This window comes from Protopterus annectens, chromosome 10.part0 (assembly GCF_019279795.1).
Source record: "Protopterus annectens isolate FY-2018-M chromosome 10.part0, PAN1.0, whole genome shotgun sequence".
NCBI lineage: Eukaryota > Metazoa > Chordata > Ceratodontiformes > Protopteridae > Protopterus > Protopterus annectens.
The window spans coordinates 192,423,822-192,450,519 of record NC_056744.1 but is presented as its reverse complement, the minus strand read 5'-3'; the positions used below and the strand labels follow the sequence as shown (position 1 = coordinate 192,450,519).

General features: G+C 36.0%; 1 protein-coding gene across 1 annotated transcript in view; it reads left to right on the top strand.

Moving 5' to 3' along the window:
- LOC122814110 (extracellular calcium-sensing receptor-like) overlaps nt 1-6,797 on the top strand; it is a 41,994-nt gene extending 35,197 nt beyond the window's left edge. Inside the window, exons 4-5 of the mRNA XM_044086725.1 lie at nt 340-463; nt 5,884-6,797. Coding sequence (XP_043942660.1) covers nt 340-463; nt 5,884-6,797 — 1,038 coding nt within the window. The remainder of the gene's footprint in view (nt 1-339; nt 464-5,883) is intronic.
- The last annotated feature ends 19,901 nt before the right edge of the window (nt 6,798-26,698 follow it).

Sequence of the window (26,698 nt, the reverse complement as noted above, 5' to 3'; positions counted from 1 at the left end):
GCAGCATGAAAAGGGGATGCTGACTCTTCGCCAGAGTCATGGAGGTAATGGGGATGGGAGTAACTGGACCCCAGAAGCACAAAAGGTCAGTAAATTTCTTCCACCAGAGTGCACTGTGGTTACATTTTTGAAGCTCATTGCAACATATAATTTAAACATAACATATAGTTCTCTTTACATTTGTAAACCAAGCCTGTGAATTATATTAATATTTACAAATAACATAGAATTATCTACAAATTTCTATCTATCTAGGGTGGCAGCCTTCACAATCTTCATCACCATGAATTAAATGTTGAAGGAACTTATTTTGTCTTCTTCCACTTCTTTTATGTCCAGGTCCCACATGCTGTGTGCAGTGAAAGCTGTGGCCAAGGAAAAAGGAAATCTGCTCGGAAGGGACAACCCATATGCTGCTTTGACTGCATTCCATGTTCTGAGGGGAAAATCTCAAACCAAACTGGTGAGAGTTGTGAAGTACAGTCTGGTTTAATTATTTAATGGCAAAATCTGAAAGGGCTACTCTACCTGAACAGGAATTTAAATGATAACAGAAAACCACTGTCAATGCTGGAACAGGTAATGACTGATATGATGTTACTTGTTGCTTATGCCAACTCTGACAGATACCGTGTTCCTATAAAAGTAGTATTGAATTCATGAACCTTTCTTTATGTTTTTACAATAACGTATCTTTATTTAGGAAGCTACTCTAACTCCAGTTTGATGAAGCCATTATGTAAAGCCACTAAAAACAGTGGCATGCCCTGACTCTCTGCCTGCAGATGGTTCATGTTCAGATTCCGTAAAATTAGGGTTTCTTAAATTCAATTTTTTTACAACTCTTGGTTATCAATTACTCAGAACTTGGTGCTTCTTTGTTCTGATACATTATCTATTATCTATTATTCTTCTTAAAATCTGGGGCCCAAATTCCATTTTACTTTCCTGGTACTGATAATAGTTTCAATAGCCTTACAACTTCTAGCATGCCCTCTCTTTTTCACAAGGCAATCAACACAAGTTCACATTCTGAAACTCCCAGCTGTAACCTCACTCATCATTCATGCATTCTTTCATCACTTATTTTCAACTTTATAACTAACATGGTAAAATTAATATACAATAAATAAGAAAAAAACAGACATTGAATAAAATGCAAGGCCAATCTACACATGATTATTCATTAAATATTACAGACTTTACCCACTAAGTTTTAAATGACTATCATCTTTCCTGAAGTCCTTTAACTTTGAAAGAAGGAAGAGATTTATTAGGTTCCTTGTGTCCAAGTTGACCTTAAATCTAATTGAATTTTTAAAAGTTTGCATTACCTGAGTGTATCACTGTTTTTTTACTTCTTAGAAATGATTATGTCTCCATATTATAAACTGGTTTTAAAGCCTTCACAGCTTTGTGAGACTGATTTGTAGCAAGGTAATCTAATCATGTCTAGAACATTTTTTCACTGGTCCTCCACTGAAAATTGACTTTGTTCCAAGCTGGACTTTCCCGATTAACAAATGATAATAGAATAAATAAAAAATAATGCTGAAGATGACATATCCATTTTTTACAACCAATTCCCCTTGACAGATTTCATAACACTTTACAATGACAGATTTCATAATACTTTCACAATATTTTACAGACCAACTATATTTGCCTTTGTAATTTTGCTTTTATATTTTTGAATTACACATTTTCAACTGTGGTGATCATGTACAGTATCAATCTGAAAGGCTATATGATGTGTTCCTTTGCAGAGGAGAAAAGCTTCACATTACAAACTGAGTAGTCAGCAGTACTTATAATCTTCTGGATATTAAAAGTTGACATAGCTGGAGGAATATTAATGCATATTTTAAAGAAAATGATTTTGCTTTGAAGTACATTTCATTCTTAGCCCCAAACCCCAATTATAGTTTAACATAGTTACTCTACAAGGTTGAATTCAGAAAGATGTTGGTCATCTACTGGTTTTACTGCTGCTTCTGATTTTCCTAAAGTTTGAATTTCTTACTAAAGTTTATAAGGAGATGTGCAGGTGCTGGCAGTAATGTTGAGCACTGGCATAGCCGGCCTTAGGCATAGGCAAACTAAGCAGCCGCCTAGGGTGCCACTCTAGGAGCGGCACTTTTTCAGTATTTGTTTGATGTAGGTAGGCCAGGATGGGGGCACCGAGTGGTGTGGGGGGGCACAGTGGAGCCCGTTTGCCTAGGGCATCAGTTGACCTAAAGCCGCTCCTAAACACTCATCTCAGACAGTGTTTTTGTGCAGCTCTCAGAATGTTGTAGCAGTTGCATAGCATCTAGGAGCTGCTGAATATCATGTCATCCACAGCTCTCAACTTCTTTGCTCAAGAAACAGGGACAAAGCTTAAAATAATACGTAGAAAACCCATTATTGTTACTCATATCTCTGAAGTGTACCCCATTATGAGCAATTTTCCTCATTCTGATCTTAAAAAGTCCATGTTCCTTACTGTTCCACATTTGAAGGACATGTTATGAATTCAGCATTAAGAATTTTTCTAAATTTCATGGACAGCTGAGAGATATGCTCAGTTATAATGGAAACCATTTTGTTTTATCATGTTTAGCAGTAGTAACAGTTTCAGGTGATAATGGTCAACATTTCACTTTGCGTAACTATGAAACTTGGCATTCTGGATTTGCACTTACATACAGACCATTGTACTCCATTGTCTCCCAAGTGTTAATCCCATTTTTAAGAGAAAGAGGAATAGGAGAAACCCAGAGTGATATACATCCATATGTTTTCCTTCTGGTTGCTGTAAACTAATAGAAAAGGTAATTTTGGATAAATTACGGTCAGAACTGTAAAGGTTGGAACTTGAAACCATATATCAGCATACGCATGCTGAAAATAGATCAAAAAACACCTGTAAGATGATGTTCTATACTAATAATATCACAGATACATATGATAAATTATACTCTGATTATAATTTATACAGATATAACTTCACCCTTCAATATAGGCCTACACAAAACGCAGGTTAATAAATTCTAAAAACTAGGTATTCATGTAATCTCGGTAAGATGGATAGCCACAGGTCTTTCAGATAGGAAGTGGCAAGTATCATATAACAATTGAACTGGTGAAATTCTAGGGAATCGACAGGGTGTCCCAAATGGCTCTGTCACAGGCCCGTACTTTTTCAGATTGCATCTTTCAGATCTCTTTTTCATCTGAGGTGTTCTAGACTCTGCATGCAGTTGATCTGAGAATGGGTAAAATGATTTCCATCTTGTAGAGATAGGGTATGCCTGCAAAAGAACTTGACTAAATTAACTATTTGGACACAAGAGGAAATATGCTGATAAATACATTGAAAACTAAGTATATGAGATTTGGGAGACATAGATAGAAAGGTGAATATTTAACAACGCACACAGTGATTGAAACTGTAGATTCATTTAAGGACCTGGACATATAACTAGATCCAGCTTTGAGTTTTTCTGATCATATCAACTAATTGGTTAATGATACTTATTAAGTCTAGGAAATCAGAAGTTATGAAATCATCATTCATAAATTATGCAAGACTTAGACTAGAGTATGTAATAATAATAATAATAATAATAATAATAATAATAATAATAATAATAATAATAATAATAATATGGAAACATTATAAGAAAACAAACATGAGCAAATTGGAAAGAGTAAAATAGAAATAAACCAAGGGTACCCACTGGTGTGAATATTTAAGTTATTATGAAAGATTAAATATCTGATCTTGTCCACAGACATGGATGAAATTCTGCTCTGAACACAATTTTATCAAAAATGCTACAAGAGAAATTATACCAACCAGTAGTGTAAACTGTACTTACTCACCTACTTCAATAGTGCTGGGTGATGAAAGTAATTATAATTGACTTAGTTTGTGGAGAGGCAACCCCCATAATAACTTTTGTTTCTTATTTATTATGTATTGCGTACATTTTTAAGTAACTGTAAGCTCAGAGATGATTACAGAGTTGCATTTTTGTTTTGATCTGACCCTCCTGTCAATAACCACTGAGTTTCCCTTCTTAGCCCATATGATCTCCTTGGGGCCAGAACAGCAGAGCCCATTCACTCCTCCAGCAGGTGATAGTAAATAATGGAAGTGATGCTGCAATCTTGCTTGTAGATTAAGGTTTTTTTTTACTTAAGGTCCATCTGCTCCAACTGCAAATTCCTAATAACATCCTTAGGGTTCCTGGGCCTTTAAAAGCTCATGCCACATAGTTTTGTAAGTGTAATAATCCCTCAGAAAGTCCTGCTCTTTTAAAGCAAGTGCTTTTGTGTGGACTGCTTTCTTACTATAAAGAGTGCACCCCAAACATGCACCCCCATCCACCTCCTCCTGAAGGAAGTAAACAGGTATTGCTTCATCAAACCACCACCCTCTCCAGCTCCACCCCAGGCCACTAAGTGAACCAGAATCATCTAGATCATAGTCAGGATGTTATCCATCTACACCACCGAAAACTTGCAGGTTTGACAGAATTCTGTGTAACTCAGTGTAATTTGTCAAAACCAGGTCTGGAGGCTTGTGGTGCACATATATGTCATATACCACAAATGCATTACAGAAAAACAATCAGCACAAACATCAGTCATTTGTTTTTCAGCCTTAAATAAATAAATATATATGTCAATCCAGCTTAAGCTTTGTGAGACATACTTCTGTTCAGCTGTGCAATCTAAGAGTTTATTTGTGAAAGCAAACTGTTGCCAGATTTGATTTGTTTGTTTTCATTTACGGGGTTTTTGACTAGAGCAGTGCCCATTTTCACTGGAAACACAAAAAGAGCAATTTCAACAATACAGTATCAAAACAGCACACATACTTGGGAATCACACTGCCATCTTACAAGATATAGTATACATACATTCGCATTTATACAAAACATAAAATTATAATAAGTTATAATTCCAATATAAAGTAAATTACACTATATTCACATTTTGAAGTGAAATAATGAATAGTGAATGTATAAAATAGACTTGTATGAAAGGAAAGTCATTTTCAAAAAGGTAGTGGCTTCAAGTATCCCTGGCTCTAGATGACAGAACTAGAATGAGAAGGACTGTTCTTACAGTCAGAAGCTTACCTTATGAACTCTTGATCTCTTCAGAAAGCAGGTTCAATTCCTTTGTCAAAAAAAAACATATAAAAAGAACCCATTCTTATTAATCCTTAGTCATTAAAAGAAGAAAGCATAATGTCAAATCACAGGCATTTTTGTTTGATAAATATGCCCTGTTAAAATGCTGAGGTTATTTAAGCTGGTTCTGCGATTTCATATGTGTATTACATCTCTATACAGCTACAAAGAAACAGTAGAGTGAAAGAAATTAGCACAGACAAGATGACTTTATTTACCAGTATCTTTCAAAACAACTGGGAGATGGCACTGCAACATGAAAGATGACAGATTTTCTAGAGAAAAAAGCAAGATATTTTGGTGTCATACATGAGGTTGTTTTCCACTGGAAGTTGTTTTGCTTAAAAATGTTAAGTAACAATGTAGCAGGATTAAACAACTGTTACATTGCATTTTGTCACAAGTGATACACAAAACTAGGAATATATAGATATTCTTAAAATAATGCTGGTCGTGAGGAGAGACAAACATCTGGGGTTACATTTATGGATGATATAGGTCCCATCTGAACCAATCCCAATGAGTTTAATTTGATTGGTTTAAGAAGTCACTATCGAATACCACCACTGAAATATGTTAAGCCAAAAGATATGTAGTTACTTTTCCATATTAACCAATAGCTGTAGTATGTTCCCACAGTAATATTGTTAAATGTGCAATGCAGTAGACTGAAATGTCTCATTTTTTTCTCCAACAGATAGTAATGACTGCATAGCATGTCCAGATGATGAGTGGCCAAACTATGGACAAGACAAATGCGTTCTGAAAACAATTGAATTCTTGTCTTTCACAGAGGAACTGGGGATATCATTAGCTGTTATCAGTATTTTATTTTCTGCCCTCACTGCTTCTGTTCTCTGTGTTTTTATAAAGTTCCGAGACACTCCAGTTATCAAGGCCAACAACCGTGACCTGAGTTATCTGCTGCTGCTTTCATTATTCCTCTGCTTTCTCTCTTCCTTGTTATTTATTGGTCATCCAGAAGGAGTAACCTGTTTAATACGCCAAGTTGCTTTTGGTGTCATTTTTACTTTCAGTGTCTCCTGCATAATGGCAAAAACAATCACGGTCATTGTTGCTTTCACTGCTACCAAACCAAACAGCTCCATGAAGAAGTGGGTTGGGCCTAAGACACCATGTTTGTTGATCGTCCTCTGCTCTTTAGGCCAGGTTGTAATATGCACTGCCTGGTTGTCTGTCAAACCACCATTTCCTAATGGCAATATGGAAATAAAACTTGGAAAGATAATAAAAGAATGCCAGGAAGGGCCATCTGTAGCATTTGCTTGCATGTTGGGATATATGGGATTTTTGGCAATGCTGTGTTTTGTAATCGCATTCTTGGCAAGGACACTGCCAAATACTTTTAATGAAGCCCAAATGATTGCTACTAGCATGTTGATTTTCCTCAGTGTTTGGACATCTTTCATCCCTGCATACCTGAGCACACAGGGAAAATACATGGTTGCTGTGGAAGTGTTTGCTATCTTGGCTTCAAGTGCTGGGTTACTGTTCTCAATATTTATCCCTAAATGCTACATTGTACTGTTAAGGCCAGAGAAGAACACCAGAAAATACATAACTGGAAATGCAATGACAAGTGCAAAATAATTCAACCAATCACTGGCTCCTCCAAACAGAATATTTTATTGCATTTATCATGTATAAAAGAATGGACATAAGAGGCCATTTGCTAGATTCCTTGCACATTCTTTTATTGTAGAAGAGAACAAGAATGGGAACAGCATGACATTTACCATCATGCAAAATACAAAAGTGTCATTCTCTAGGTATTAGTTTATCTTCAAACAGAACTTCATTGACATTATATAAAAAGATGAAAAAAAAACTTTTTTTACCCGAGTCACTTTTTATCATTCTACTATTCATGTTGACAAGAAATGTCTTTCTCTCACTTTTTTAGAGAAAAATATTTTGACAATAATAACAATATATATATATATATATATATATATATATATATATATATATATATATATAATATTTATAAATATAAACATTTAAATAATTCACACTAGAAGTTAAATTGCAAAAAAATAACTTCTCCCTATTATATCTGACAATCATATCCTTAATTGTACTTACCAAATAATATTTTGAATTCTGTCCAGTGCTTGAAATTAGGTAACTTACCTTTAGTTCTTAAACTAATAACAGTCATTTCTTCTTGGTATACATTAGTAGCTAATTCACTAAACCCATTAAAATTAGAATTAGATTTACTTTTCCAGTTTATTGTGATTATCTTCCTTGATATTGCTAATAATGTACATTAGATAGTATGACAGATTTATACATGTTGGAAATGGAGCACCGATTAATAACATTTCTGTAAGTACACATTTGTCATTTCACAGCACTTTAAAGAAGGATCGAATATCTTCCATGAAATGGATTTTTTTCACATTTTAAAAATAAATAATACAAACTTGCTTTTAGTATTTTATCATAGTTCCAATATTTAACTTCATTAGTTTTAAACATCGTAGTGATTTTATGTGGGGTAATATGTATGTAGTGAAGATATTTCCAAGTACATTTTTTCCAAAAGGAATGGATTTTAAAATTAAATCATTGGTACTGTTGTTAATGTCTTCAAGATAGAGGTTATTAAAAAAATCCCAATAATTACAACTAAATTTAACATTAATTTTTATTTATTTTGCATTTCTTTACTGTGGAAGTCCAAATGGACATGAAGACCCATTTTCAGCAAAGAATCAGAGAGAAAAGTTCCATCATTTAAAGTGACATTTCACATACAAGCCATATAACTGGTTTTGGGTGGTTGGGATTGGTATAATTACTAAGGTGTTTATCTCACAGATACAAGGTATAGGGCTTGATTCTCACATTTAAGGTTAAATTGGCTAGGCTTAAAATGGCCCACAAGGACAGCTAACCTAATACTCACCTATAAATCTATAAATACATGAGACAGTAATTGGAACACACAGACACAGAGAGGAGAAATACACAGGTAAATATACACTATGCAAAAAATATTTACAATCTAGAATATACTTTACATAATATAGTTGCTATATGAATTAGAATTCTGGTACATAGGTTATAGGGTATGCTTAGAGTGAAATATAAGTTTAATGAAAGTTGTTTGGTACTGCTGTTAGATTTGTTTGAATAGGAAGTTGTATAATACCTTAGTGAACAGTTTAGTTATCATAAGGTATGTGAGGCTTACAGGTCATCTTTATTGACCATAAGAATTCTTAAAGGAAAATCAAAATTTAACCTATAAATTTTAGACATAGATAGTTTTATATTTTCATTGTTATTTATTATAAAAAATATTCTAATAACTTTGGATAAGCCTCTTTTTCAGTCTTTGAAAGTTCTTTTTTCTTTATGTTTTGAAGGACTGTTGCCATGTTTTCTGTATTAATTTCAATTTTTTTTGCATAATTTTATCAGTTGATGGCATGTTTATTCCACTTAAGCATTCAGACCATTTATACATTTTTTTATTTTAATTTTAACATTTGTCATAAATATTACTGTACAAAACTCTTTTTTGTCTGCTATGGGAAATAAAGTAAATACCATTTTTAATAGTAGACCCTTCAAAAATAATATTTTAATGATTTCAATATCACTTCAACATATTCTGATTTGTTGATTTATTTGGTGGAGTATTAATATCATTTTTGATTATCCATAGCATTTTATATTTTGCAATATCTAATGTCGAAAGATTAGGTTTAAGGTTTGATTTTTCACATATATTTAAGTGAATCTTTGTTCAACTGAGCATTGCATATATTATCTAACCTTAGCAAAATAGATTTAAGAGTTGATGCCATTGCATAGTTTTCTATATTTGGAAACCCAATACTGCCCTTATCCCATGATCTGATATGATTAATCTAGGCAGGTCTAGGTTACATGGGATACCATAGAAAAATTAACAAAGTTTTTCTGATTTTCTTATTAATCACTTTAGCAAATATAATAACTGTTGATTATATAATATACAATATTTTGGTAATAGAGTCAATTTTATTAGTGTTACCCTATTTTTAAATAAAAAAAAACATTGCATTTGTTGATTAAAGTTTTAATTTATTCAGTCATTTTGTAATAGTTCTCTTTTATGATAATTTCTTAATTATCAGAACATAGGATACCCAAATATTTAGTTCTTGTTTTGGCAAGACCATTTTTGAATCTGTATACTACATTTCTATTTATTATATGATTGGTACATATAATTTCAGTTTTGTCATTGTTAAAATTATTATTTTTTTCAGTTTGGTAAATCGATATATTTAAAAAAAATAAGAAGGGCTACTTAATGTCACCAAGGTATTCTAGGATACAACCACAAACCAGTATATTGCAAATAAAATGCGAGTTATTTAATAAAATTCAAGTGAAGTCGCAGGGTAGAGGGACAAAAGCACTTAACCATTCTGTTTGCAGTGATTTCTTGTCTGTTTAAATATACTTAGTTTTGGATTTTATTAAATGAATCTCACTTTATTTGCAAAATATTGGTTTGTGGTTGTCTTCTAGAATACTTTGCGGATACTATATGAGCCTTCTTTATTTTTTCCTTGTTTTGTTTATTTGGCTGAATGGACACACACTGTTGGTGTTATTGGTCTAAATCTATATATTTCATTTAAAGATTTATTTATGTCATCAATGGTAAAGAATATGCTATCTGCAACAAACTGTATTTTATATTTGGAGGTTTTATTTGGTTTGAAACCATGTACATTACTATTATTTATGATGCGCACTGTAAAGGGCTCAATAATTAGAAGAAATGCATTTCAAAGGTTAATAAACTTCATTGTAGTACATGACCTGACACAGTGGTGAATCCAGAACAAATATGGATGGGAGACCTACTACTGAACACAGATGAATGACAGTGGTCATTACATACTACATAATCTCAATTCTTGAAACACCCATATTTCATTTTTTCAAAGTTTTGCATATTTCGAAATGTAAACATGAAGCTGTGAAAACAGAATTCTAGAAAGTAAATTTAATACATTCACTAAAGGCATTAAAGAAAAACTTAAGACTATATATTTTATTTAGCCCACTGTGATAATTCTTGTGTGACTTGCTTGCTTCTCCCTTTTCCCCATCTTAGATCCCCTACCACCATCTGGATTACTTATTTATTATATTCCCACATTTTGCCTGACTCTTTAGCTTTCTTCTCCATCATTTTAACAAATCCTGACTGACCACGACAGTAGTGAAATAACCTAATTAACCCAAGGCTGATGATCACATGAAGCCATGAGGTTCAGAAGCTCTGAAGTGTATTTGAGCATTTGAAAGTGTTGATTCATCAATATCCTGAATGTACATCATTACCAAGGAAAGAAATTACATCTAAATTTCTTTCAAGCAAAATGTAAATTACTTCCAAGTCTTAATGTTCAAAACTTATAAGAAAGGAGAATTGTTTGAGGACATTGGCTGACTGAGGTCACCTGGACTACAGTTTAGACTAAGCACCTCATTGGTTCTTTTGAGATTTCTTTCTTATAAGCTGTCTCAGGTTTCAACTTTCTGTTACCTAAGAAGTTCAGTTGTGAGTGTTCTGCCATTTCACACTGAACTTATCGAAAGAAGGACACTGAGTAAACTCGGAGCTATAATATATAACATTAAGTATCCTGTTTTTTGTTTATTTTGTTCTTTATTTCTTTGTTATTTATAGCACTTTGTGTACTGTGTATTTTTCTAGCTAGTTTCACTGTGTGTGAGGTATTAACTGGAAATTGTCCACTTTTATTAAAGATCTGTTGGGTTGTTTGTTTCTGATAACTTGTTGCAGTTAAACTCTTTTTCTAGAGGCTCCTTTAGCTGTTTAAAACTTTCATTTAAAGGCTCACTGCTGCTTTTCAGCTGTGAGAAACATTTATGCAGTTTGTTTCCTACCCTCCCTCCCTGTTGGTATAGTGTTTTTATAGTTGGTGGCTTTGCAGTTGCCCGCCCCTAGTGTAAATTTGATCTGGGACCCTCCTCCCAGTCTAGTGTCATTACCTCATTCTACCCACTACAGGGAGAACATTTGAGAAGGCCAATCAGCTTAGTTTCTGCTACTCCTTTCTCTCTTTCCTTTCTCTCTTTCCACTTAAAAAAATATATATATCTGCTTTTACTGTATTTGTGTTTCTTCCTACTTTATTTTGCTTTTGCATCATCTTAAAAGTACTCAATTGTATTTATTACTGCTTGGTGTAACTCATTTTAAGCCTTTTAGTTTAAGCACTTGGGCTTCAGACCAGTTGTTTTACATTAAGAAGGTTTGTGGTCTGCACTGTAGTGGCAGAACAGGTAGCTTACATCCTTCTAAGTTGGGAACTGCTGACTGAGGGCTAAGTGTCTGTTATTCTAAAAGTGTATTAATTCTGGTTTAAGCACTTGGGCTTCAGGCCAGTTATTTTACATTAAGAGGGTTCGTGGTCTACACTCTTGTGGGAGGAGAGGCTGGACTCTACCCTTCTGAGCTGGGAATTTCTGGTTAAAGGCTTATAGTGCCTGCATATTTGAACTGCTTCTTACTGAAATTAGTACACCTTGTTTGCTGTAGCATAGACTAGATCCAGACCTGCTGACTCTAGCTTTGTTTGTATAACTTGAGCACTAATCCAGGCATTCTTTAAAGTATTCAATTGTATTTATTACTGCTTGGTAGTAACTTGATTAAAGTGCAGCTATCATTCTAAGTCTTTTGGATTAAGCACTTGGCCTTCAGACCAGTTGTTTTACATTAGGAAGGTTTGTGGCCTGCACTGTGGTGGCAGGACAGGTAGCTTACATCCTTCTAAGTTGGGAACTGCTGATTGAGGGCTCAGTGTCTGTTATTCTAAAAGTGTATTAGTTCTGGTTTAAGCACTTGGGCTTCAGGCCAGTTATTTTACATTAAGAAGGTTCGTGGTCTGCACTCTTGTGGGAGGAGAGACTGGACTCTGCCCTTCTGAGCTGGGAATTTCTGATTAAAGGCTTATAGTGCCTGCATATTTGAACTGTTTATTACTGAAATTGGTACACCTTGTTTGCTGTAGTATAGACTAGATCCAGGCCTGCTGAATCTAGCTTTGTTTGTATGCTTGTTGTTTGTTTGCTTGTTATTTCCCTGAAATGCTAATTCCACCTAAAACGTGGCTTTTCAGCGCTTCTGTGGATCCCTAGTGATATCTGCATTGCTTACTGTACTTATTTCCTTGTTTCACTTGAAAGAAACTTACTGTTTGTCGTTTTTGCATTTAAGTTACCTGTAACACATTTCATTTAAGTTACCTGGCACATGCTCACTAAGTCAGCACTAAAAAATTAAAAGCACTACACCCTCACAAACTCCCCATGAGTACCTTGTTCCCCATTGGCCCTTTTTTTCAATTATAAAGGAATTCCCAATACTATTCCAGCATGTCCAAAGGTCAGTTGTCAATCTCCTCTCCGGTCCAGCTGGTGAATCTGGGAATCTTGAGGCAATGTTACAACTGCCTCGTACACAGACAACCCTCCCCTCCTCCCAACAAATTCCAACACATGTGAGAGATGCAACCATATAGCCAAAATGGAGGCAAAGCTCTCTCAACTCAGTACTAGCGTAACCAGTCAGGAGGAGAAGGAAACCACACTCACTACAATTCCAGTCTCACATAGACCTACCACGACAGCAAACCAAACACATAAACACACAAAAACATACTCGGAGGCTCTAAATAAAAATCTGCCTAAGCAACAGAGACCTCCAAAGCAGAAACCCAAGCAACCGCTACCCCAAAACAAAACACGTGCAACACATAGCTCACAAAGCCAGTGTGCCAAACAGTCACAGCCCTTAAGGCTAAACAACACACCTGATACACTTGAAATAGGTGACTCTATTGTCAGGCACACTGACGTCCCGCTCACCAGGCTGAACAAGTAGAAGGTCACGGTGAGCTGCCTGTCGGGCGCTAAGACCTGCCACATAACACACGCACTCAGGTCACTCCAAGGCAAGTACAAATATGACTCAGTCATTGTCCATGCTGGTGTGAATGACCTGAGACGTACCTCCCTGGACTACATGAAAAGAGACATAGAGGAGCACTCTGGGCATGTAGCCCAGGCTGGTATGACCCTGACTTTGAGTAGCATCTTACCCTCACCAAGAATGATGCCACAATATGAAGACAAGATGATCAATTTCAACAATTGGCTTAAGTATTGGTGTCATTCAAAGGGGATCCAATGCCTGTCAGCCTGGGATGACATGCTCGACAAGCCACGATGCTTCGCTAGGGACGGCTTGCACCTGTCACCCCTGGGCTTTCGGATATTGGCAAAGGCTCTTCCTACCCCATAGTGCCTTTTTTAGGCAAGGTTCAAAAGACAAACCCACCTCCATAGGTATCACAAGGGATAAGAAACTAAGAGTAATGCTACTCAATGCTAGAAGTCTAAACCTCAAGATGCACGCACTCAGAACTCTCCTTAGCATGGAGAACATCGATATCTGTGCAGTAACAGAAACCTGGTTCAAGGCTCCCGAGAGCACCCCAGCACTACCAGGTTATACCTCATACCATGCTTTTCGGCCCCAAAACTTGGACCGAACCACAAAAGGAGGGGGAGTATAAATATTTGTCAAAGATACCCACACCTCCAGGTTGGTGGCACAGCACGAAGCATCAGAGACTATCCATGTGCAACTAACAGTGGGTAAAACTGCCTTCCAGTTTATAGCCTGCTACAGACCACCCTCCCAAACCCAGGAACCCCACTTGGCCTTCCTGAGAACACTGGAAAATATGAAGGTCTCTCCAAACACCATTATATTGGGCGACTTCAACTACCCAAACATAGACTGGGAGCATTACTCTAGCTCCAACACCCTAGCCCAAAGGTTCCTAGAATTTATAAACTCAAATGCTATGGAACAACTTGTTACCACTCCCACAAGAGGGGAAAACATACTAGACCTGATCATCACCAACATGGGGACTCTATGCTCCAGACCAGAAGTGAATCCCTCACTGGTAAGATCAGACCATAAACTAATCTCACTGGATATTCACATCCCGACCCCACCCCCTGCCCAGAAAACCACAGTGAAAAACTTCTCTAAAGCAAATTTCACATTCCTCAAAACCGAGGTGGAATCCTTCAAAGCCCTTGGGCCTGTGGAAAATACGGCCCAGACTGCAGAATCCTTTATAAACGCATTCTATGAACACCTTCAGGAATGCATGGATCATGCAATCCCAAATAAAACCAAGACCCAATCCTCCAAAGGCAGACGTCCTGTCTGGTGGACCCCAGCCATAAACAAACTATACAACAGAAGGAGGAAGCTACTACATGATAGAGCAAAATCCCAAAAAGGGAAGGCATCTCTGATCAGTATTAGCAAAAAACTACGGGCACTCATAAAATCGTCTAAGGCCAGCTTCGAGAGAAAAATTGCACAGGACACTAAGGATAATCACAAGGCTTTCTTTAGTTATGTTAGGAACCTGGGTGGGAATTCCCAGATATGCTCAGAATTAGTCCAAAATGACAAAAAATACATCGAACCCGCAGACATTGCCAACATCCTAGCTGACAGGTTCAGCGCAAACTTCTCCCTCCCTCCCCACCAAAAGGGTGAATATCTATCCCAGCAGAGTGCTGCCCCCCTGACATCTCAGATGCTCAGTTAAGAGCCGCCCTTTCCAAAGCAAAAAACACAGCATCAATGGGACCAGACGGTGTCCCGGGCTGCGTCCTACATGAACTCCAAGAAGAGCTAAACCCAAACATAAAACTACTGTTCAATCTCAGCCTTACTACAGGATATGTACCCAAAGAGTGGCGTACAGCAACAGTGGTCCCTCTCCACAAAGGTGGTGCCTGAACAGATCCTGGAAACTATCGCCCCATAAGCCTGACTAGCTTGGTCTGCAAAGCTATGGAAAGGATCATCATGGACCTCATAAATAAAGATATTGGGGACCTACAGACACTGGATCCTACCCAGTTCAGCTTTGTTAAGGGCAGATCCTGCCTCTTAAACTGGTCGATTTCCTTGAAACAGTCACCAAGGCCATTGACGAGGGGAAGGTGGTCCACACAGCCTACCTGGACCTCGCAAAAGCCTTCAATACAATACCCCACTCGGGCATTATAGATAATCTCACCAACTTAAATATAAACCCCTATGTCACTAGATGGGTTGCAAACTGGCTCAAGGACAGAACCCACATGGCTAAAATTGCTGGAGCCATGTCAGACTCCAAACCAGTTACAAGTCTCTTGTTCGGTATATATTTCTCGGAGGTACAGGCAAACACGGAAGCACTGTGGCTGACCAAGTTCGCAGATGACTACAAACTGGGTGCCATAATCGACTCTCCAGCCAACACAAGCATCCTCCAAAAGGGCCTCATAGAAACAGACAACTGGTGCCAGAGCCATGGCCTCAAGCTAAACACCAAAAAGTGTATAGTCATCCCCTTTGGCAAAACCAAAGTGCCCACAAATTACCACATAGGTGGTAATCCATTAAGTACAGAAGAAGTAATTAGGGACCTGGGGACCCAAGTTGATAGCAATCTCTCATTTGACAACCACGTGGTCAAAGTGGTTAGAAAAACATTTATATAGCCCACCTAATCATGAAGGGATTCACATCTAGATCAGGGGAGGTCATCGTGCCTCTTTACTCATCCCTCATCAGGCCCATAATTGAGTACAATGCCCGTTTTGGGATGTACCTTACCAGACACCTGCAACAACTGGAAAGACCCCAAAAGTACCTCACCAAGAGGATCAAAGGGCTCAAACAGATGCCATATGCTGCCCGGTTAAAGAAACTCCAGCTCTACTCAGTGGCATACAGCCTGCTCAGAGGCAATCTGTGCCTGACGTATAAAGCCATGTCCAACCCAGAATTAATGGACATGCTGCACCTCAGAAAATCCAAATCCCATCGAGCTACGCGCTCGAGAGACTTGAACCTCAGCACTGAAATAAATAGGACATGCTTGAGGGACAGATTCATAACCCAGAGGCTCCCTTCACTCTGGAATAAAATCCCAGTCCAGGTTAGGCAGAGTCCCTCATTGACTCTCTTCAAGAGGAATCTTGATGAGTGGATGGGAGATCATAGGTTTACCCTGGGTATCACTTCTGTGTCACTGTTAGACAGAGGCACAGTATACTAACCTCGAAAAAGGGCATAGCAAAATTAATTTAAAATGGGTGGCGAAAGCCAAACACACTTTGGCTAGGCTTATAAATGACCTAGGGAAGATAGCCTAGTATGAACCTATGAACCTATGAACCTATAAGTATTTTCCAACAACTGAGAAGGCAAATGATAGTGTCACTGTCTGCAAACCTCTAAGGTATGATTATGAGTAAAGTTAAAGAAATAATATGATGAAACTAAACTGAGTCTTATGATTATTATTATTATTATTATTTTTTTTTAGGTCAAATGTCTGTCATTATTTAGCAATTTCAATACTTGCTAGAAGGAACAGACAAAAATATGGGGGAAAAATCTGTACATTCTACAAAAACTTGGACAGTTGAGGGGTATACTACCTCCCTCTTATACAGATATGGACACACATGCACACACACACACACACACACACACACACACACACACACACACACACACGCACGTGCGCACACACACAGACACACACACACACACGCACGCACACACACACACACACACACACACACACACACACACACACACACTCACACACACGTGCGCATGCGCGCACACACACAGACACACACACACACATATACACACACACGCATCATACCTCTCAATCTTGTAAAATAACCAGACTGGGATCGACGTCATGCAATGACTTTAATGGAAAAATGGACAGCCAGTAATCCAAATAACAAAAACAGAAATCTCTAAGCGCTTTTCACCCATATATAACAAGGGCATCATCAGAGTAAATCCACAACCTTTTCCAACCTCTTTTAAAAGTAAAGCATACACATGCCCCCACTCAATCAACCAATCAAAACAATGTCTAAAAAATCATTCATTAATAATATCTAATTCTATAAAAACATTTGTAAAAACATTTATAAAAACAGTTATTTGTATATATATATATATATATATATATATACACACACACACAAATTCATGTTCTTATGTTAATAGTTTGTTTTAAAACATAATAACACCTGTGTAAAAATTAAATAATTCCATAAAAATTCCTGTTAACATGTATATTGTATTCTATTTCAAGCATTTAATTAACACTATGTACCAAAGACTAAAGACTACTATTGTCATTAAAACTTAAGTATCTAAAGCCTAGAGAGTAATGTACTATATGTAATATAGTATAATAAGTATTGAAAATTAACATACTTAATTATTTAATAAAATAACCATATATGAACTTATTCAATATTGAAATATAATGATTATATATAGTAGTTAAAACTTTTTATATACATTGTGACCTATATTTTAAGATACTTGAAAGTGATATATGCTTGTTTATTCCTGGAGACCTAGATGCATTTAGTCTGAGTTGCCAAAGACATTCCTTTACCTCCAGCAGTGTCTTGGCATCTCCTCCTTTGTCACTATGTGGAACCCTGTCAATAACAAAAAAAAAAACTTTTTGTAGTTGTTACAACCTAAACTATGTACATATAAAGCGTTGATAGTTTTTTTAATTTTTTATGTCTCTTACATGTTCTAATATTCTAAATCTTAGTTTTCTAATAGTTTTACCTACATAAAATGTAGGACAACTTAAACATGTGGCAAGATAAACTACCATTTTAGTGTTGCAGTTGCAAAACCCAGGACTTCTAATGGTTTTGCTATAGTTATAAACTGCAACATATGGTCCATTGCTAATATATTTACAAATACTACATGATCCACATTTATTCATCATAGAATTTTTGTATACTTTTTTATTATCAACTGTCTCCATAATTTCCTTTAAATTTTTCCCTCTACTGTATGTAAAAGTTGGAGAACTTCCCACTACTGTAATTATGTCGTTGGTGAGAACACTACACACAGTGTCAAAAATAATGTTTTTGATGGTTCCACTATATGCATTGTATGGCAGGACCATTGCGTGTCTCATACTGTTTGATCTTTTATCCACAATGGCCTTTGCTAAACCATCTTTTAATATTGGTCTATACACTGTCTTCCTTTTCTGCAGTACCTCTAACTTAATATTATTTAGAATATCTTGTGGATAACCTCTTTCTAATAACATATTGGTTAATTTTTTAACTTCTAAGTCATACAAACTATCGTCACTAATAAGTCTCGACAACCTAACCATTTGTCCTTTCATTATATTCTTTTTTGATAAAATGGATGGCAACTTTGAAAATGTAAAAATGAGTTGGAAAATGTTTTTTTACGATATATATTGGATATTAAATCACCATTTTCCTTATCTTTAATTAACAAAATATCCAAAAAATCACATTTATCTGCATGTATTTTATGAGTAAATTTCAAAAATGTGGTACTATTTCCCAGGATGTGTACAAAATCTTCAATCCCTTCCACTGTACATTTCAAAAAAATTTAAATATCGTCCAAAAAACGCAGATATAAAGCAACATTCTGCATATGTTGTGATGTAAATACATGATTGGTTTCCCAATCCACCAAAACAAGGTTGGCATATGAGGGTCCAAAAAATTAAAATATCGTCCAAAAAACGCAGATATAAAGCAACATTCTGCATATGTTGTGATGTAAATACATGATTGGTTTCCCAATCCACCAAAACAAGGTTGGCATATGAGGGTGCACATTTTGCCCCCATAGCCACACCAGTGATCTGCTTAAAATATTCAGCCTCAAAGGTAATATAGTTATTATTAAGTACCATATCTGTCAAATCAACAATCAAACTTTGTTTCAAAATGTGTAATGTACTATATTTTCTGAGGCTATTATTGAACATCTCCAATCCCAAATCATTTGGTATGACGGAAAATAAGTTGACCACATCAATGTTCACTAATAAATATCCGTCGTCCCAGAGAGTGTTCCTAATCACATCCAAACAATGCCAAGAGTCCTTTAACACATGTGGTAAATTTTGAAAAATTTCATTACAATAAAAGTCAACAAAAGATGCCATAGTCTCAGTCTTAGAACCCTTAGCAGAGACTATTGGACGAAATGGTGGATTATTGATATTCTTGTGAATTTTGAGAATACCAAATATGGAAGGGATGACTGGTGAACAAACAGACAAGTACTCGTATTCAGTTTTATCCAATATTCCATCCATAAGCCACTCATACACCTGCCAATCCAATTTCATATAAGCTCTATTAACATCGTATTTTGAAACCCTGATGTAGGTGGATGTGTCATTTAACAATTCTAACATACTACTAGAGTAGTCAGTTTTAGTCATAATGACCACACCTCCCCCTTTGTCAGGTTTCATCACTCTGTGCATATCAGAGGATGTTAAATTGTGGAGACAAAACCTTTCTCCAACAGTCAAGTTGTCGATTATATTGTTGCAATCCCTTAGGTGTCTCCTCAACTGTGTTTCACATAACTATTCAAAAACATGTATAGTTGGATTGTTTGGAGGAATAAATGTACTTTTTCTTTTCAGTACTGGTACAAAATGTGTAGGTTGACTATTTTGGTTAGAAAAATACATTTTCAAATTCAATTCTGTTGTGTTGAGTTTTAAGGAAATTAATATTCTCGCTATCTCATGTCTGAAAGACGGTACAAAGGAAAAACCTTTTGCAAACAATTTGCAGTAATCATCACTTAGTGCCAAGTCACTGTAGTTGTAAATACAAAAACTACCCTTCTTAATCATGTTAAGTTGTTGTTGCCATCCTTTTTGTTCCACTCCACTTACAGAATTATCACTGTCAAGTTCTCTATCAAAATGTAAATCAAATATACTGTTAATACTACTATTGTTAATGTCTTACCTAAATAAACCAACTTCAAATTCATTTGATTCAATACAACTATTAGAATTAATAAAACATTCACCACTGTAAGTAGACAAATTAAATTCATCAGTCCTATCCAAAACTGAGGCGTCAACTTTACAGACATTAGTTGTAATATCTAAGTCTCCAAATAAAGGGGATTCAATATTGATTAATTGTTCCCTCATGACCATCTCCGCCTCGCATATTGGTTCTGTCCTTTGACATTGTTCACATTCAATTGCACACTCCCCTGTTGGCGCTCATGTATCCTTTGTGAGCGTCTCATGGGTAAATGTTCTAAAAAATGTCCATTGTCATTAGCATTAGCATTAAATACATCTTGTTCAGCATGGGTATCAGCTACTTCATTGTAATTATTGTCCAAAGAATGAGTCCTATCACGCCCAAACAGTCTCTCAGAACTGTTGTGTAGTACCTTGTAGGCCTTAAAATGTGCATACGCTTTGTTGTGGGCGTAATCATACGTGTCTCTATTCAATTTTTTAGTTTTGTTCTCCAACCCCTTTTTTACAAAAACATCCATGTCATTCAAAATATTGTCATATTTGTATTTGTTAAATTCAAATAACAAGTCTTTAGTAATGTTACTATTTAATACAGCCAGTTCATTTTTTAATGCTTCTATCTTAACAGAATAGTTACGTAAAATGATTTTCATAAGGTCTATACCTGTGTTGTCAAACAATGCCAATAAATCCTGGAATATTTCCAAATCCTCGTCGAAGCCCATGGGTAACCTGAATACCCTTAAGCCCTTCGGCACTTGCTTCAACTCGATAGATCTTTCCAAAAATACATTATCCCTCTGTAAAGATTTGAAACGTCTCAGTTTTTTCTCAAATTCCAAAAGCTGCGAACGTATAGACCCATTACCGGCTGTATTTGTAACTTCCTGTCTAAAACTCATAGTGGGAGGATTTAACAAGTTAAAAAAATTACTTCCCTTTTGACTGGATGAAAGTGTTTGACTGGCGTTGCGAGGTGAATCGATAGTGTTAATGCCAGTTAAAGCTCTAGTACTGGTAGTCGGAGGCGTATGCAATGTATATAATTCTGCCTTGGACTCAGTCAATGTGACATCCGAATTGTTAGTCATATGTTCATCCTGGCCAGCACTGTTTCCTTTAACAGTAGCTTTTTCCTGCATTAATTTAACCAACTTTTGAGTAATGTCTATATATTGAATCATAAGCTGCTCCATGTCGGTCCCCCCAAAAAAGGCAAAGAAGAATCGTCGGTCCCCGCTTGGCAAACAGAGTATTCACACAAGTGCAGCAAGTACAAACGAACATAGACTTGTAAAATAACCAGACTGGGATTGACATCATGCAATGACTTTAATGGAAAAACGGACAGCCAGTAATCCAAAGAACAAAAACAGAAATCTCTAAGCGCTTTCAGCAATATATAACAAGGGCATCATCAGAGTAAATCCACAACCTTTTCCAACCTCTTTTAAAAGTAAAGCATACACACGCCCCCACTCAATCAACCAATCAAAACAATGTCGAAAAACTCATTCATTAATAATATCTAATTCTATAAAAACATTTGTAAAAACATTTATAAAAACAGTTATATGTATATATACATATATATATATATATATATATATATATATATATATATATATATATATATATACAAATTTTTGAAACTTGGTGTGGTGTTCTCACCAACGACATAATTACGATAGTGGGAAGTTCTCCAACTTTTACATACAGTAGAGGGAAAAATTTAAAGGAAATTATGGAGACAGTTGATAATCAAAATGTATACAAAAATTCTATGATGAATAAATGTGGATCATGTAGTATTTGTAAATATATTAACAATGGACCATATGTTGCAGTTTATAACTATAGCAAAACCATTAGAAGTCCTGGGTTTTGCAACTGCAACACTAAAATGGTAGTTTATCTTGCCACATGTTTAAGTTGTCCTACATTTTATGTAGGTAAAACTATTAGAAAACTAAGATTTAGAATATTAGAACATGTAAGAGACATAAAAAATAAAAAAACTACCAACGCTTTATATATACATAGTTTAGGTTGTAACAACTACAAAAAGTTTTTATTTTTTTGTTATTGACAGGGTTCCACATAGTGACAAAGGAGGAGATGCCAAGACACTGCTGGAGGTAAAGGAATGTCTATGGCAACTCAGACTAAATGCATCTAGGTCTCCAGGAATAAACGAGCATATATCACTCTCAAGTATCTTAAAATATAGGTCACAATGTATATAAAAAGTTTTAACTACTATATATAATCATTATATTTCAATATTGAATAAGTTCATATATGGTTATTTTATTAAATAATTAAGTATGTTAATTTTCAATACTTATACTATATTATATATAGTACATTACTCTCTAGGCTTTAGATACTTAAGTTTTAATGACAATAGTAGTCTTTAGTCTTTGGTACATAGTGTTAATTAAATGCTTGAAATAGAATACAATATACATGTTAACAGGAATTTTTATGGAATTATTTAATTTTTACACAGGTGTTATTATGTTTAAAAACAAACTATTAACATAAGAACATGAATTTGTGTATATATATATATATATATATATATATATATATATACAAATAACTGTTTTTATAAATGTTTTTACAAATGTTTTTATAGAATTAGATATTATTAATGAATGAGTTTTTCGACATTGTTTTGATTGGTTGATTGAGTGGGGGCGTGTGTATGCTTTACTTTTAAAAGAGGTTGGAAAAGGTTGTGGATTTACTCTGATGATGCCCTTGTTATATATTGCTGAAAGCGCTTAGAGATTTCTGTTTTTGTTCTTTGGATTACTGGCTGTCCGTTTTTCCATTAAAGTCATTGCATGATGTCAATCCCAGTCTGGTTATTTTACAAGTCTATGTTCATTTGTACTTGCTGCACTTGTGTGAATACCTTTCAATCTGTTGACACAAGAAATCTGAAAATAGCCTGTCATAATGGGGGGAAAAGGACCAAAACTAAGGACCCATTTTAAATATTGATCTTATAAATTTAGAACGTTGTTAGAATAATAGAATTTGTGTTAGAATGCATATGTCTGAATGATATGAAGTCTGAAACTCAAATGCACATCATTATTTAGTAACTTTAATCCTTAGCTTATTCCAGTGATGTAAAAAAAAGATTTTTTATGAGGAACAGACCAAATATATAAAGCAAAAATCTAGACATTCTGTGAAAATCCGTACAGTGAGAGGTATAATACACACATACATCCCCCTGACGCCTTAGAAAGTTGATAGAACAATAAGTTTTGTATTAGTATGCATTTTCTGAAGGATATGAAGCTAAATCTCAAATGTCTGTCATTATTTTCTGACTTCAGTACTCAGTGATTTGCCAGAAAAACACAATTTTATGAGAAACAAACCAAAAATATGAGGCAAAAATCTGGACAATTGTGAGGTATGACCCCCTCGCACCTCCCTCTTACACACACTCCTACCTCCCTCTTACATACACACACACACACACACACACACACACACACACACACACACACACACACACACACACACACACACACAGTGAGATAATGATGTTTAAACAGAAATGTAGGGCAACTGTTGAATGATTTCTTAAAATAGGTGCACCCCGGCAAAATGCATAAATACTGACTCTAGCTTTTCCCAAGGATGAATATATATTAACTCATTCAAATATTATCCTGTCTCCCTCGTATACACACACACACACACAAACACACACACACACACACACACCTCTTAAACACTTAAAGACCCACACTCAAACATCTACCTCTAACTTGTCCATTCATACACAGTCCAGACTTCTTCTGGAATTCAAATTCTGAGCACATGGAAGATGAAGATATAAACAATCAGTTGCACAGATGCAACAGGTGTTTGTGACCTGTTTTCATCTTCTGCATTTGTGTAACTGGATGTAATGGGCATTCTTAAAGAAAAACTCCCTTAAAAAGACACACACACACACACACACACACACACACACACACACACACACACACACACACACACACACATATATATATATATATATATATATATATATATATATATTTTTTTTTTTTTTATTGCAAGAAAATTAATCTCCCAGCCAACCAGTGGGCCTAGTGCAGGAATCTGCTCTGATCCAGGGGGTGTGCAAGTCCACCCTCTTGCACCTGCCTGCAGGTGCCCTTGCTACCTATTCAGCCACCATCTATTTATGGAGCAACAGAATCTTAATTCTGCTTCTTGACTAGTCTAATCCTCCTGGTTACCCTGAGTCAGTGTAGCGAGTGACTCATATTTATTGTCAGTCATATGTTATTGCCAGCACAAAATCTATATGTAGAGATGCACTGTCGTACACAAACTAGAGGCAGAACTCTCTGATCTTGATAGTAAACATAAGCCCACACATACAGAGGCAGTAAAAGAAAAGAAAAACAATAATTAAGTCATCTGTGACATGTCTATTGCCTTACAATGGAGTTATAATTTTAATGCAGTCACAGGCTATACTAACTGAGGATCCAGCACAACAGAACAACAGAGGGCTGACAGCTTGGCTACTGTGGCTAATAATGATGATGATGACTTGCTGGTGGCATAGCCCAGTGACACACACTGGCACTGCCTGTGATACTAGCAGGGGAGAAACTCTTACATCCATAGCTACAGAGATTTCTGTAGAGGAAGCTGCTGAGTGCCTGAGCTCACAGGCTCCTGTCATACCTCCCATAGCTGAGAGTTCCACATGGGCTCAGGCTGAGTTGCCCTCAGGTGCAGTGTCTCATATACACACCAGCAATGACATGGACATTCCCACCACTGTGGAAAGATGTAGGGGAGTCTAGTCCAGTACCTATGTGTGTGTGGCACACTGAATCAACCAGCAGATGAGCACATTAGTGATCCAGCCACAGATGCTACACATGCCACTGTGGAGATGATGAGGGTGCTCTGTGACATGCATGAGTATATACAGCAACTGCACAGTGACCTGGCACTATGGAAGGATTATGTTACTTAGATCACCATAATAAAATGTTAATAGTCATAGCTGCATCCATGTGACACATTACAATTTACAGCCAGTCTTCTTTAGGTAGCTGTGTGGTTTATGGTCATAGGAAGATCTAGACATGAAGCAGACACGTGATGCATTTAATGTCCCACATCACAAGACACAGACTGTTGTACCATCATTGTCACTTTCTGGCACATGCCCTGGCAAACATGGTTGTGGGTGACGTCTTTCAGGTTTGTAATAGTCATCATGTAATGGAAGTAAGTGGCATTTTTTGTTCTTTCAAGAAAGTCATTGTTGATGATACCACTAGATAGCTAAAACTGCAAATATTGAAAAGTGTAGCAAATATTTGTATACTAGCTTTGATAAATTGCAGAAGGAGTGCTTTGTAAAGTTTTGTAATTGTGACTAGCCATATCTGCAGTTATCCAGAACTGAAGATGTCAAATTATTTTTCTTTCTTTTGTCGGGGGAGGGGGAAACATTGAGAATGCTATTGTGAAAAGAAAATTGCTGATTTTTTAATTCCATGAACCCAAAGTCTATAGCTCTAAGACTTATTTTTATAGCAGGTTTAAGTGTAAAATGTTTTAGCTTATTTTATTTATTTTTTTTTTTATTTACTGTCGTCGACTGGGGTGGAGCAGTGATTCAACTGGATATTTTTCAGGCTCAGCCCAGGGGAATGGAGTACAAATTAATATTAGGCAAAGAAGTAATTAACAGTGCACAGGAGCACAAATATAATATTAAGCATATAAAACATAACAACGTCATAGAAATCTACACAACACATGGAGACTATCTAATGCAATGACCAGCATGCAAAACCATTGTTACAACATAGTACAAGTCTATCTGTCAAAGTAAGAATTTATCAAATATCAAGATATATACACTTCTATTTACACAGTTATTGAATGTCAATATGGGATAAAGAGACAGGATATCAGATGGATGAAGACAGGTACAACAGTGAGTGAAGTACACTAGAGGGAGGTGGGTGTTGTGAGGGTGAGGAAGTGGTGGTTTAGATGGGGATAAATGAAGAGTATGGAGGAGGTATGGAATAGAGAGAGAAGAATTAATCTAGTACACACTCCCAATTTGAGGCCAATGTAGAAATGCCTTTCTATTTCATAGTTTGCTGTTAATTTCTGTATTTCTGTTACACTTACACTGACTTCTATTTTCATAGGTTCATAGGTAGGTACTAGGCTCTTGGCACTAGGGCCTATATAAGCCTAGCCAAAAAGGTATCCTGACTTTTGCCACTCAAGAAAATGATTTTCCTGTGCCCCTGTCGAGCAGAGTCACAGAAGTGATCCCTGGGGTAAATTTCCTATTTCCTATCCAATCATCAAAATTTTTCTTGAAAAGTGCTAATGAGGAGCTTTGTTTGATATAGCTAGGTAGTTTGTTCCAGAGTATAGGAAGTTTCTGGAACAGGAATCTAT